This window comes from Schistocerca piceifrons, chromosome X, assembly GCF_021461385.2.
Source record: "Schistocerca piceifrons isolate TAMUIC-IGC-003096 chromosome X, iqSchPice1.1, whole genome shotgun sequence".
NCBI lineage: Eukaryota > Metazoa > Arthropoda > Insecta > Orthoptera > Acrididae > Schistocerca > Schistocerca piceifrons.
This window is the reverse complement of record NC_060149.1, coordinates 416186856-416202102: the sequence shown is the minus strand read 5'-3', so window position 1 is coordinate 416202102 and position 15247 is coordinate 416186856. Positions and strand designations below refer to the sequence as shown.

Here is a 15247-nt window from a genome sequence, read left to right as displayed (position 1 = left end):
GACAAACGGAATGCACGCCAATGACTTGTGTTCTTCTGTTTCTTCTTCTTGTTCTCTTGGCGCAGTCTAGTACTGAACACCCAAACTTCGAATCTCTAGGCCGAAACTTATCCACCTAGCCAACGAGCCAAGTTTTCTGAAATGTCAATATGTAAGCCTTTCTTTTACAGTTTAACAACTATATGAATCTTGTTTCAGGGGGACATGGCACTTTCGTGGGTTTCTTGAACACCTTCGTACATGTCATAATGTACACTTACTACCTGATGACTATTGTCAACCCTGAGTACAAGAAGTCAATTTGGTGGAAGAAACATATCACTCAGCTACAAATGGTAAGACAATTTGAAATTGCACATTTTTTGTAAAATCATTCTACATTTAAGTAATAGCAATGAACGTTCCTAACATGACTGATCATTCTGTACTTATTTCGCAAATTGTACAGCATTTTTGTATCTTTGAATGGCTATAAAACATATCTACCATCTTCATCCTTCTAAATATGCGTATTATTAATCCACCTAATAGAATCGAAATTACAGATCCAGTGATTCATGTTCGCGATCTTTTTCCTATGTCTTTCAGTCACTGGGAATTTATAGCCTGCACAGTCCTATAAACGTACTCTGAAGGGGGAATCAGTAGTAACAAAGTAACGCCCTCGCCACTGGACGTGGCGCGAATGAGAATAACTAGTGGAGAGACTGTTCGGTACTAGGAACACCCTAAGGAATCGGAATATACATTTCTGTACTACTTGAGTGGGAAGTTTCTGTTCCGTGGATTAAGGACATTCTCGTTCGTCACATTGGCAGCAGTATTCAGTCCTCCCTCCAAGATGAGTTTTAGACTGCGTGTGAGATCGCTCTCTAAGTTTTCATCTATTTTTAGTTTTCAGATATATATTTTAACTGTTTTTGTGATAATATTTACTATATAAGTGACTTATTAGTGGTTTCTTCATTCACCTCTGCATTTCGTGTGTTGTGGCCTGATATTTGTGAGTGTTTCGTATCGAGCAACTTAACCTCTTACCCGTGTTTACATTCCGCGCTGACCAGTTGCAGCTGTAGCGGCGCATCGAAAGCTAAGTACTAATTAATTGTTTGTGTATAGTATTTTATTTAGGAACTTTAGTGGTCTTCAACCGGTGTTCTTGGTGTTTTCCGGTGAAATAACTTCAGAAGAAATTTTTGCGAACTGCTTTCAGTTTCGTTACTGTCATTAGACGTTTGATTTTCTTTCTGTGTTAGTATTTTGTTATATTCTCATTTGTTGTTGATTAATACTTTCAATAATAGTAGTTACTTCCCTTGTAGAGCAAGTTTGTGATAATTGTAGTCAGTTTTTAACATCTTCTTATTGTAGTAGCGGAACTTAGATAAAGTTGTTTTCTTGTTTCAATAATTGTAAAATTTTACCATGAGTGAGAAGTGTGGGCTTTGCCGTAGGTTTGTGAGTAGTGGATTGCGGTGTGAGACTTGTTCGAAGTATTTTCACTGGGGGGAATGCAGTGGGGAAGCCAGTGGGCATTCTGGTGAGATCCTCTCCTGGAACTGCAGGTTATGTAGCAAGAGTAAGTTGATAGAGGAGCAGGAGCGTAAGATCTGTGCCCTTCAGGTGCAGTTGAAAAACGCACAGGAGGAGCTAGATAGGATGAGGAGGGAGAAGGGGGTTGGGGAATGGGAGCTGGCTGTTGGCAAGAGATCTGCTAGGAGAAGGAGATTTTCAGATAGTTTTTCTATTGGTGTTTGTAATAGATATGACCAACTGTCAGAGTCTAGTGGAGAGGAATCTCTAGTAGCTGTAGATGTAGGAAGTATGCAGCAGACCTCAGCAGTTACGGTGGCTAGGACAGTTGCAAAGTCTAAGAGAAAGAAGAAGGTTCTGCTGTTAGGTAGTTCTCATGGTAGAGGTGTAGGCCAGCAGTTGCAGGAAGTTTTGGGGAGTGAGTACCAGGTCACCAGCATTGTGAAGCCTAATGCAGGATTGGCTCAGGTGACTTTTAACATAGGGGGGTTATGTAGGGATTTTACTAAAGAGGATCAGGTAGTGATTGTGGGTGGGGCTGGTAATAGTATTGATAGGGATGGGAAGTATGACATAGATGGTGACCTGGAAAAGATAGCCACTCAGACTGGCAACACGAATGTGCATTTCGTGGAACTGTTTCAGCGTCACGATCGGCCTCATCTTAATATAGCCGTCAGGCGTAATAACATGAGACTTGGGGGTGCGCTGATGACAGAAGGCATGAGTCACATTTCAGTGGTGTCGGTGGAGTCTATCAGTAGGACGGGTTTCACTAGACATGGCCTGCACCTCAACAGGTATGGGAAGGGGAGGTTGGCAAAACTTATAGGTGACAGCATAGGTGGGGGTGGTGGGATCACTCATGGGAAAATTCCGGTAGTTGTGGGTGTTAGAGCTGTACCTTTTTTAGATTGAAGTCAGCTGATAGGTATTTCTGCTTAAGGGAAGTCTCTCTAACAAAGAAACCACTTTCTACAAAGCTTGGGTATCCGATTAATGAGGGAATTAGTATATTTCATCAAAATATACAAGGTATTCGAGATAAAGTTAGTGAACTGCTTATAGATGTTGACTCTGAAATTATTGGTATATCTGAACACTTCTTAAATAAGGAGATAATTCAGAGGCTTCCTTTACCAGGATACAGGTTGGCTGGCAGCTTTTCTAGGAGCTCTTTGCGGTGTGGGGGAGTAGCCATGTATGTGAGAAACGGTATCCCATTTGAGTCAATTGATGTTTCAAAGTACTGCACTGAAAAGGTGTTTGAATGTTGTGCAGGTGTGGTTAAATTTAGTGGAGCTAAACTTCTTACTGTTGTTATTTATAGATCCCCAGACTCCGATTTCACAACATTTTTGCTAAAGCTAGAGGAGGTTCTTGGTTCACTTTATAGGAAATACAAAAAGTTAGTTATATGTGGTGACTTCAATATTAATTGTATAAGTGACTGTGCAAGGAAAAGGATGCTGGTAGACCTCCTTAATTCATATAATCTTATGCAAACCGTATTCTTTCCAACGAGAGTGCAAGGGAACAGTAGAACAACCATAGACAATATTTTTGTTCATTCGTCATTATTAGAAGGGCATTCTGTTAGCAAAAAGGTGAATGGCCTTTCAGATCATGATGCACAAATTTTAAGTCTAAAAGATTTTTGTGCTTCAACACATGTTAAATATAGTTACCAACTTTTTAGGAAAGCTGATCCAGTTGCTGTACAGACTTTTGTAAACCTTATCAAGGAACAAGATTGGCAAGATGTTTATAGTGCTGATACAGTAGACGATAAATATAATGCTTTCCTCAAGACTTTTCTCGTGCTCTTTGAAAGTTGCTTTCCGTTAGAACGTTTAAAACAGGGTACTAGCACAAACAGGCAGCCTGGGTGGCTGACTAAAGGGATAAGAATATCTTGTAGAACAAAGTGGCAATTATATCAAAACGTTAGAAACAGTCAAAATCTAAATGCAGCAGCCCATTACAAACAGTATTGTAAGGTGCTTAAAAAAGTTATTAGGAAGGCAAAAAGTATGTGGTATGCAGATAGAATAGCTAAGTCTCAGGATAAAATTAAAACCATATGGTCAGTCGTAAAGGAAGTGGCTGGTCTGCAGAGACAGGTCGAGGATATAGAATCAGTGCGTAGTGGGGATGTCCGTGTTGCTGATAAGTCGCATATATGTACAGTACTTAATAATCACTTTCTGAATATAGCAGGTGAACTAAATAGAAACCTAGTCCCAACAGGGAATCATATAGCGCTCTTAGAAAAAAGTGTTCCGAGACTGTTACCTGAAATGCTCCTCCATGATGCTGACAAGAGGGAGATTGAGTTAATAATTAAATCACTAAAGACCAAGAACTCTCATGGATATGACGGGGTATCTAGCAGAATACTGAAGTATTGTTCCACGTATATTAGCTCAGTACTTAGCCATATCTGTAACTTTTCCTTTAGCAGTGGTCGGTTTCCTGACCGATTAAAGTACTCGGTAGTGAAGCCACTTTATAAAAAGGGAGACAGGGATAATGTTGACAATTATAGACCTATTTCTATGCCATCGGTGTTTGCTAAAGTTATCGAGAGGCTTGTATATACAAGGTTACTGCAGCATTTAAATTCACATAATTTGCTGTCAAATGTACAGTTTGGTTTTAGAAATGGCTTAACAACTGAAAATGCTATATTCTCTTTTCTCTGTGAGGTTTTGGACGGATTAAATAAAAGGTTGAGAACGTTAGGTGTTTTCTTTGATTTAACGAAGGCTTTTGACTGTGTTGACCACAAAATATTACTGCAGAAGTTGGAACATTATGGAGTAAGGGGAGTAGCTTACAATTGGTTCGCCTCCTACTTTAAGAACAGAAAGCAGAAGGTAATCCTCCGCAATATTGAGAGTGGTAATGATGTTCAGTCCCAATGGGGCACTGTTAAATGGGGCGTTCCCCAAGGGTCGGTGCTGGGGCCACTGCTGTTCCTTATTTATGTAAATGATATGCCTTCTAGTATTACAGGTGATTCAAAAATATTTCTGTTTGCTGATGACACCACCTTGGTAGTGAAGGATCTTGTGTGTAATATTGAAACATTATCAAATAATGTAGTTCATGAAGTAAGTTCGTGGCTTGTGGAAAATAATTTGATGCTAAATCACAGTAAGACTCAGTTTTTACAGTTTCTAACCCACAATTCAACAAGAACTGACATTTTAATCAGACAGAATGGGCATGTTATAAGCGAGACGGAACAGTTCAAGTTCCTAGGCGTACGGATAGATAGTAAGCTGTTGTGGAAAGCCCATGTTCAGGATCTTGTTCAGAAACTAAATGCCGCTTTATTTACCATTAGAACAGTATCTGAAATAAGTGACATTTCAACACGAAAAGTAGTATACTTCGCATATTTTCATACGCTTATGTCATATGGTATTATTTTTTGGGGTAATTCTTCTGATTCAAAAAGGGTATTTTTGGCTCAAAAACGGGCTGTTCGAGCTATGTATGGTGTAAGTTCGAAAACCTCTTGTCGACCCCTATTCAATAGTCTGGGAATTTTGACATTGCCCTCACAGTATGTATTTTCTTTAATGTCGTTTGTTGTTAGCAATATTAGCTTATTCCCAAGAGTTAGCAGCTTTCACTCAGTTAATACTAGGCAGAAATCAAATCTGCATGTGGAATGCACTTCCTTGACTCTTGTGCAGAAAGGAGTGCAGTATTCTGCTGCATCCATTTTCAATAAGCTACCACAAGAACTCAAAAATCTTAGCAGTAGCCCAAACACTTTTAAGTCTAAACTGAAGAGTTTCCTCATGGCTCACTCCTTCTATTCTGTCGAGGAGCTCCTGGAAGAGATAAAAAATTAAGCAAATTCCAGTGTTACATTCTTGATTTTCTTTATTTAAACTAACGACTTGTTTCATTTTATGTGTTTCTACAATCGTGTTATAATTTCATGTATTGACTCGTTCCATGACCATGGAGACTTCTCCTAAATGTGGTCCCACGGAACAATAAATAAATAAATAAATAAAAATAAAAAAGATGTGGCCGTCATGGTGGCTTATAGTTTGTCTTTTTTATTTATTTATTTATTTATTATTTTATTTCTTATTTATTTATATATATACACTCCTGGAAATTGAAATAAGAACACCGTGAATTCATTGTCCCAGGAAGGGGAAACTTTATTGACACATTCCTGGGGTCAGATACATCACATGATCACACTGACAGAACCACAGGCACATAGACACAGGCAACAGAGCATGCACAATGTCGGCACTAGTACAGTGTATATCCACCTTTCGCAGCAATGCAGGCTGCTATTCTCCCATGGAGACGATCGTAGAGATGCTGGATGTAGTCCTGTGGAACGGCTTGCCATGCCATTTCCACCTGGCGCCTCAGTTGGACCAGCGTTCGTGCTGGACGTGCAGACCGCGTGAGACGACGCTTCATCCAGTCCCAAACATGCTCAATGGGGGACAGATCCGGAGATCTTGCTGGCCAGGGTAGTTGACTTACACCTTCTAGAGCACGTTGGGTGGCACGGGATACATGCGGACATGCATTGTCCTGTTGGAACAGCAAGTTCCCTTGCCGGTCTAGGAATGGTAGAACGATGGGTTCGATGACGGTTTGGATGTACCGTGCACTATTCAGTGTCCCCTCGACGATCACCAGTGGTGTACGGCCAGTGTAGGAGATCGCTCCCCACACCATGATGCCGGGTGTTGGCCCTGTGTGCCTCGGTCGTATGCAGTCCTGATTGTGGCGCTCACCTGCACGGCGCCAAACACGCATACGACCATCATTGGCACCAAGGCAGAAGCGACTCTCATCGCTGAAGACGACACGTCTCCATTCGTCCCTCCATTCACGCCTGTCGCGACACCACTGGAGGCGGGCTGCACGATGTTGGGGCGTGAGCGGAAGACGGCCTAACGGTGTGCGGGACCGTAGCCCAGCTTCATGGAGACGGTTGCGAATGGTCCTCGCCGATACCCCAGGAGCAACAGTGTCCCTAATTTGCTGGGAAGTGGCGGTGCTGTCCCCTACGGCACTGCGTAGGATCCTACGGTCTTGGCGTTTATCCGTGTGTCGCTGCGGTCCGGTCCCAGGTCGACGGGCACGTGCACCTTCCGCCGACCACTGGCGACAACATCGATGTACTGTGGAGACCTCACGCCCCACGTGTTGAGCAATTCGGCGGTACGTCCACCCGGCCTCCCGCAAGCCCACTATACGCCCTCGCTCAAAGTCCGTCAACTGCACATACGGTTCACGTCCACGCTGTCGCGGCATGCTACCAGTGTTAAAGACTGCGATGGAGCTCCGTATGCCACGGCAAACTGGCTGACACTGACGGCGGCGGTGCACAAATGCTGCGCAGCTAGCGCCATTCGACGGCCAACACCGCGGTTCCTGGTGTGTCCGCTGTGCCGTGCGTGTGATCATTGCTTGTACAGCCCTCTCGCAGTGTCCGGAGCAAGTATGGTGGGTCTGACACACCGGTGTCAATGTGTTCTTTTTTCCATTTCCAGGAGTGTATATATATATATATATATACTTACTTACTTACTTATCGCGAATGGACCCAGAAGGATCACGCAAAGCTTTCTGACGTCGTTTCTTCCATACTTCTTTCATTCGTTCTCCATGTTTTCTTTTTCTTTCTTCTGTCCATTTTGTTCCTGGTCTCTTTAGTGCTTCCTTCTCCGACAATACAATCCACTTTTCCACCTTATTTCTAAAAGTTTTTCTATCTTTGACATCTTTAAGTTCAATATTTGCTTTTTGTAAATCTAATTTTACTTGGCTAATCCATGGTGTTGTTGATTTGACTTTTTCTATGTAAGTGAGAATTCTGTTGGTGAGTCGTGTGGGGGGAAGTCTAGTGACATGTCCATAAAATTTTAATCTTCGCCTTCTTATGTCTGCTGCCAGGTTTGATATAGTTTCTGTGGTTCTTCTTGATTGTATCCGGTATCCTTCTTCTGTTAATTTTGGACCTAAAATCTTTCTCATAATTTTGCGTTCTTCTTTTAGTATTTTTTCTAAATCACATTTTGTGTGGAGTGTGAGCGTTTCACTAGCATATAGTGCTGCTGGCTTAATTACTGCGCAGTAGTGTCTGATTTTTGTGTTCGAGGAGATGCATTTTTTATTGTATATTTCATGTGTCATACCATATGCTCTCTTCATTTTCTGTTGTCTGATCTTCTGTGCAACTTTCTCTCCTCCGGTTGGCTCCAAAATTTCACCTAGGTATTTAAAATGTTTTACTCTATTTATTTTTCCATATTTTGTGTTCAAACTGTGTATATGGAATTTCGTACAGAAAAATTATGTCTTTTGAAACGAAATTTGTAAACCTACTTTATCCGCGCATTCCTTAAGGATCTCTATTTGTTTGGTGGCGATTTCTTCATCATCTGCAAGTATGGCCAAGTCGTCCGCGAATGCTAAACAAGATATCTCCACGTTGTCTTTGGTTCTACCAAGATGGATTGGTTTCCAGTAGGATTGATTTTTTAATTCTTTTTCCCATTCCTTAATGACTTTATCCAGGACTATATTAAACAGAAGTGGAGATAGCCCGTCACCTTGACGTACTCCAGTTTTTATGAGAAAAGGTTCAGAGATTTCTCCCCTGAATTTAACTTTAGATACAGTGTCTGTCAGTGATTCTTTGATAAGCCTTAGTGTTTTGGAGTCAAGTCCAAGTTCCTCTAAAATGTTAAACAAAGATTGCCGGTCAATTGAGTCATAGGCTTTCTTAAAATCTACAAATGTACAAATTATGGGGGCATTTCTAATTGCTTTGTGTTTTAATATTGTCTTTAAATTAAATATTTGTTCTATGCATGAGCGACCGGGGCGGAAGCCTGCTTGATAATCACCAATTTGGCGTTCCAGCTGCTCTTGTGTTCTTTTCAGCAGGCATGTTGAGAGAATTTTGTAGGTGACTTGTAAAAGTGAGATTCCCCTGTAGTTATTGACATTTGTTCTGTCTCCTTTTTTATGTAGCGGGTGAATAAGGGCACATTTCCAATCCTCTGGTAATTTTTCTGTTTCCCATATTTTTGTTATTATTTTTGTGAGCTCTTGCAACGTCTTTGGTCCTAGGTTTTTTAATAGCTCTGCAACAATGCCATCTTCGCCAGATGTTCTATTATTTTTTAAGTTTTTAATGTGACATTTGATTTCTTCCTGTGTTGGTGGTAATGAATCCGGTTGAGCGTTGGCACTGATTTCTTTGGGAAACCTTAAACTAGGTTCTGGGCAATTTAGTAGGTTAGAAAAATATTGAGCCAATACTTGACAGTTTTCCTGGTTTGTTAGGGCTAATTTACCATCAGGTTTTCTGAAACATAAATTTTGAGGGATATATCCTCGTATTTTATCTGCGAAAGTTCTGTAGAAGTCTCTTGTATTATAGTTTTGGAAATTTTCTTCTATGGCATCCAGTTGTGCCTTTGTGTACTTCCTTTTTGCTTGCCTAATGGATTTTGAAACCTGTTTTCTAACCTCGTTAAATAAATGTAGACTTTCTTGTGATTTTTTACTGTTATATTCTTGAAATGCCTTTTTTCTCCTTTCCAATGCATTTTCACAGTCTGAATCCCACCAAGGGTGTTTGAATATCTTTTTCAAGGGAATAGTTTCCTTAGCTATTCGTGTGATTTTAGAATGAAATTCTTCCCATGTGTTTGCCTTTTCCTTCTCCCATTCTTCTTTTACTTTAGATTCTTTAATCTTCTTGGTGTCATATTTCTGTATTTCTGTTTTCTTCTGATGACTTCTTCGTGCTGTAAACTTGATTTTAATTCAAGTTAGGTAATGGTCTGAATCAATGTTTGCTCCTCTGCGTACTTGGACGTCGTAAATTTCTTTTTGTACTGGGTATGAAATCGCCACATGATCTATTTGAAACTCGCCAATTTGTTGTATAGGAGATCTCCATGTCTTTTGTTTTCTTGGACATTTTCTTAGAGATGTTGACATTATCTTCAGGTTATTCTGCTTACATAGTTCGACGAGCCTTGTACCATTTTTATTGGTAAATTTATGTGCAGGATATTTGCCTACGGTTTTTTGGTGGATATATATATATATATATATATATATATATATATATATATATATATATATATATATATATATATATATATTGAAATGTGTGAACTGCGGTTTATATCAACAATTTTCACATGGCGCGTACCTAACGAGACTAAATTAAAAAGGCGATCCCTTTTGCACGTAATATACAGAAAAACACATGCAACGTCGACTCAATATTACTGAAGAAAAATGCTCTCTTCCATTATCTTTTGTCATAGTCAGTGTATATAACACCTGTTATCGTTGAAAAGGGGAAAATCAAACATTTTATACTTGATGCACTACTAATACTTTTTGGGCCCACCTCGGTAAGAGTCACTTCGTACATAGACCAACAGCCATTCCAAGAGTACGCCTTCGATAGTTGCATCACTGTATTACAACAACCTCCAATGTACATTGATTGTTGTTGTTCAGCATTGGGTGCATGGTAACAGAGTCAGTAGCGATGTACCAACGTATTTTTGGAAACTGAGAAAGACTAAAAGAATCATCAAAGCAGAGTGAAATTTAAGGTGTTGTTAGATAGGGTGTATTATTCATATAGCTACAAATAGTAATCGACTCTACATGACTAATTCCACCACCTGACCTTTATAGAGAAGGCTGTAGAGGTGTCAAAAAAAGTGATGTGTAGTCATCAACAGTATGTAAATTGTCCGATATGAATCACCGTACCAAGCCAATGTCGAAGCTCGCCACACACGTGAAATAAAAAGTGCGAACTAGAATGACGACAAGGCCTGCATATTGAGAATTACGCATCTGTACATGTATGCTCATTTCTACATCTACATCTTCGTGATTACTCTGAAATTCACAATTAAGTGCCTGGCAGACGGTTGATCGAACCACCTTCAAGTTATTTCTCTACTGTTCCACACTCGAACAGCACGCAGGAGAAACGAACACTCAAATCTTTTTGTGTGAGCTCTGATTTCTCTTATTTTATTATGATCATCATTCTTCCCCTATGTTTCCGGACGCCAACAAAATATTTTCACATTCTGAGGAGAACATTGGTGATTAAAATTTCGTGGGAATATCCTGTTGCAACGAAAAACTCCTTGTGGAATATTTACTTCGTCTTCTTTGGTGAAGGAATTACAGTGAACCGTATTTAGTAAACCTCCTTTAGTGGCTCTGTCATCAATGTTATCGCGCAGTGAAGGTATTGATTACGTCTTTCCGCTGGTGTCCTTTATATACGACCAGAATCTCTTTGAATTTTCTGCCAGGGTTCGAGACAGAGTTTCGTTGTGGAAAGTATTAAAAGCATCTCGCATTGAAGTTTGCGCTACAGTTAGAGCTTCTGTTAAACTTCGTCAGACTTGAGGGATTTGCGCTGGCTTGTAATGGCGTGTTATAGCGCGATCTATATGGGCATCTAATGGCACTGAACTGAAGATAAAATAACTTATTCGATCTTGATCGAAAATGTGACGACTACACGGAATGGCAGACATCTCATCGATACTGAGCTATCTCCCTGCTTCTAACGACCTCTAAATAAGGAATCTAGGATAGTGTTTCATGTCCCGTCGATGCCGAGGTCATTATATACGCAGCACAAGTGCGGATCTGTTAAGGATGGGGAAAGTCAGTTGCAACTTTATTTCTGAAGACTCATTCCAGCTTTCGTGAGCGAGGGAAACCACTGAAAACCGAAAGCTCGATGCAGGATGGGAATCTGCATCCAGAACTTCTCAAATATGACTTCAGTCTCTCAAGCACAGCAATGCAACGCTCACTCTAACTAATCTCGACGTCGAAGAAATGGTAAACTCTACCTTTTTACGTGTCATACACAACAACCTGCTCCATTTCTGAGAGTATATGATGTATATCTCGTTCATTGAACGTTCCTTCCACGTAGTTATTATTTTCTGAAGTTTCGCTTCCATGTCTGATGTGTTTCTAAATTGCTAAGAGAGAGAATGTGGGGCTCATTCCCGAAAAAGTACACTACTGCTTCATTTCCCCATCCTTGTACAACTAAGCTAGCTTCTAATAATCTCGTCGAAAACAGTTATTAAACTCTGGCCTTTTTTCGCTCCCTTTTACCATGTTTTTATTTGGCTGCTTTCTTGCCAGTCTGTCTGTTTGGTAAAAATTTTGCAATTAATTTTAAACTAAGCTCCTGATAAGCTGGAGCCTTGGAATTTAGAACATATCTGAGAACAGCATGAAAATGGAATATTAATTCACTCTCTTGTCGGTCTATCCTGTAGGAGTGGAGTGTGGGTGAGAAAGTTTGGTAACAGCTGACATGCTGCAGGACCGAAGTAGTGTAGTGTCACAATGCGTTTCAGACGGTATGTGAGTGAATGGTCACAGCTGAGCAGAGAGAGGGAGGAAGAGGAGATGGACAGAGAGAAGAACAGGAGGAGAATTGCGCAATATATGACATACGCATACAAATATGAAGCCACATATAAAAAGCTAATACATAATATGGCATTAAAATGTTTAAAATCCATTGAAAAATTTCACACACACAAGACTAAAAAGTAAAAAATATTTGTGTAAATAAAAATAATTTTTTATATTACACGTTTCTAAATTAGAATAAAAAGTATAAAATAATTTCTCCCGCACAAATTACTAACCTCGCACAGATACTGCTGAAAATTTGTCCTTGTAAATTTTTAATAGCTCTGACAATATTTGCAAGATTTAGAACGAAAGACGTGGGGCTCATGCAGTACATAATTTATGGATGCTATTAAAAATTCAGAAGCAAACATTTTCATTATTATCTGTATGGTGTTAGAAATTTGTATAGGGCTAGGAAAAATCATTTTGTACTTTTTGGTTCTAATTAAAAACGTCTTATATTAAAAATTAATTTTTATTTAAATAACTATTGATGTTTGCACTGAATGAATCTCAAAGAGCCCGTGACTCCCGTGCCACGTGTGCATGCAGTACTATATGTGATGGTGCCTTGTTGCAGACGCAGTTCATGATGATCACGGTGCACGCGTCGCAGCTGTTGTTCCGGGACTGCGGGTACCCGCAGTGGGTCGGCTACATCATCGTGCCGCAGAACGCCTTTATGTTCGTCCTCTTCTACGACTTCTACCGAAAAGCTTACTGCGGCGAAAAGAAGAATGTGTGATGTGGGGACTTTGTGAAGTTATGCTGGACTTTTTGCGATGTTAGACCTCGGACACACTTTTGCAGCTGGCAATGCATCTCGCTTCCGGCACGATGATTGGGAGCGTTTCAAACTATCATTTCACAGCGTAATGAAATTTTTGTTTACTATGATTCTTGTCCCTTTTTGTTATTTTATTGAGGTTTTGTTAGTAAGGTTTTAAAGTACTTGGTAGGGAACCAGTAAATGAAGTAGAGGAAGAGATGTATTCTTCATTCCACTATGGATCAAGAAACGAACGGAACAGACCATCGCAGGGATCGAACGAAATACTGAAAAACAGAAAAAAACTTTAACCACAAAGAAAAACAGTGATATTTCATGTGTATGTAAACTACTGCGCAGAACTGCAAGAATCATAAAACAAGAAAAGTGTCACAGAAAATTTTAAGTGTGAACATTTTTGTTCAGGCCTGAAGTGACTGCTTAAGACAGGGAACACAAGTAATATCCATAACTAGCAACAAATTCGTAAATTACTTGTTTACTGGCTAAATCAATGGCAAAACTTTTGGAGTATTTCAAATAACGTGAAACAATTCCCAAATAGCGATATGGATTTATGCGAAGCAGGTGATGTAACAGCTGAACCCCTGCGGCAGGTTGCGGGTATTCTTAACATGCTACGTAATTGTAAAGAAAAGGTCAAAAATTCGCTATCAGATCTTTAAAAAGCACTTCCGTAGCATTTGGTATTGATTATGCGTAGGTGCATTCCCAACGATATTTCAGCACTCACTCGTTAAATTATAAATAAGAAAATTATTGACAACTCGTTCCGAGGCATATATTCTAAGCATCTGGTATAGCACTTTTTTCCATTTGGGGGAAAAAGTATGAGAATGGTATTATTTTATGCCTTGAAACGAATTTTTTCAATAAATAATAGTGATAACCTATGAATATTGCTTGTACCTTACAAAATTGAAGAAAATTCGTCTTGTATTACCGAAGAGGTCTTCAAAGGCAGTAATGTAACATTTTTGTTCACAAATGTGTAACAACATTTTTTTTCGAAGAGGTTACAAATTTTCGAAATAAATTATATATAAGAATACAGCATATTATTATTTAAAAATCACAATTGCTTATCTTTGAAGCGGAACACCTCTGTTTCATCCATCGAAGCTTACCCCTTGGTAGAACAAAATACGGGAATTCATGCAGTGGTTATCCATCGGCTGAGCATTGTGAAAGTTCATTATCGAATGGCAGTGACATACTGCGCATTGCTTATGGATAGTGGTACAAAGAACATAATACGCAGTCAGACTCAATGAGTTGAGAGTGGTGGCAAGATCTTGCGGACTACAGAAGTGTAGAAAATGGCAAAAATTATACAAATAAAATACTTACTTTAAATTTAGTAGATGTGGGGACGCCGTTATTTGAGATGTAGTGTTACAGTAGAATGTTGTAATTAGTCAACATAAAATACGAAGGAACGACTGAACGTCAGAAAAATCGAGAAAAATACCTAAAAAAAATGGTTCAAATGGCTCTCAGCACTATGGGGCTTAACTTCTGAGGTCATCAGTCCCCTAGAACTTAGACCTACTTAAACCTAACTAACCTAAGGACATCACACACATCCATGCCCGAGGCAGGATTCGAACCTGCGACCGTAGCGGTCGCGCGGCTCCAGACTGTAGCGCCTAGAACCGCTCGGCCACTCCGGCCGGCTACCTGAAAAATATTACCCAAAGAAAGAACAAGCAGGGTGACAATTTCCTACAGCTTTATTAGTCGGTTGATTAGGTAATGAGTTAAGAACACAAAGCGGTGGTACGTATAGATGCTCACCTTTGAGAACGATGGCTTATCCTTCCTTGTTATTGCCCAAACTGAGCCTGTGGTACGTCTCGGAAGATCCCGTCGTCGATGGGAAGTCAGAGAGTTAATCTTCCTTCCTAAGAACTGAATTCACGTTCTGTGTCTATGATACCACAGGTAGGCGTTCCACGTCGGCACATCAATAGTAAAGTAAAATAACTACTTTTATATCCGTCATCTTAGTTTTAGTTCTCAGTGGTGATCTGTACAGTAAATACCTTACTACTAGTGAATTATACGACTGCAGTGGTGAGCATGGGAAGTACACCCGATTACGATATCCAGTAGCTACGAGCAAAGTGAGCGACTTCTTAAATATTGTCTCTGTCCCCAGGCATTCCACAGCATGCGCCAAGACAGTGATACAACTGAAAAAATAATTTTTACACAAAACAAATGTTTTACTTGCCCGATAATTACGTTTTTCAGCTCGAAATATGATGTATTAACAAAAATATAAACAATATACTTAGGTATGACTGGTAGTGGTTACTATAAAACGTTTTTACTAATTTTAATTGACAGTCAAAGTCAAACAGAGCCAGTATTGCTATAGACTGAATCGATATGTATTATCAAGCATAATTTTAT

The 15247-nt window shown here is 39.7% G+C and overlaps 1 protein-coding gene across 1 annotated transcript in view; it reads left to right on the top strand.

Moving 5' to 3' along the window:
- Positions 1-13785, top strand: part of LOC124722115 (elongation of very long chain fatty acids protein AAEL008004-like) — a 138677-nt gene extending 124892 nt beyond the window's left edge. Inside the window, exons 8-9 of the mRNA XM_047247322.1 lie at positions 199-335; positions 12620-13785. Of these exons, the coding sequence (XP_047103278.1) occupies positions 199-335; positions 12620-12784 (302 nt within the window). The 3' untranslated portion in view covers positions 12785-13785. The remainder of the gene's footprint in view (positions 1-198; positions 336-12619) is intronic.
- The last annotated feature ends 1462 nt before the right edge of the window (positions 13786-15247 follow it).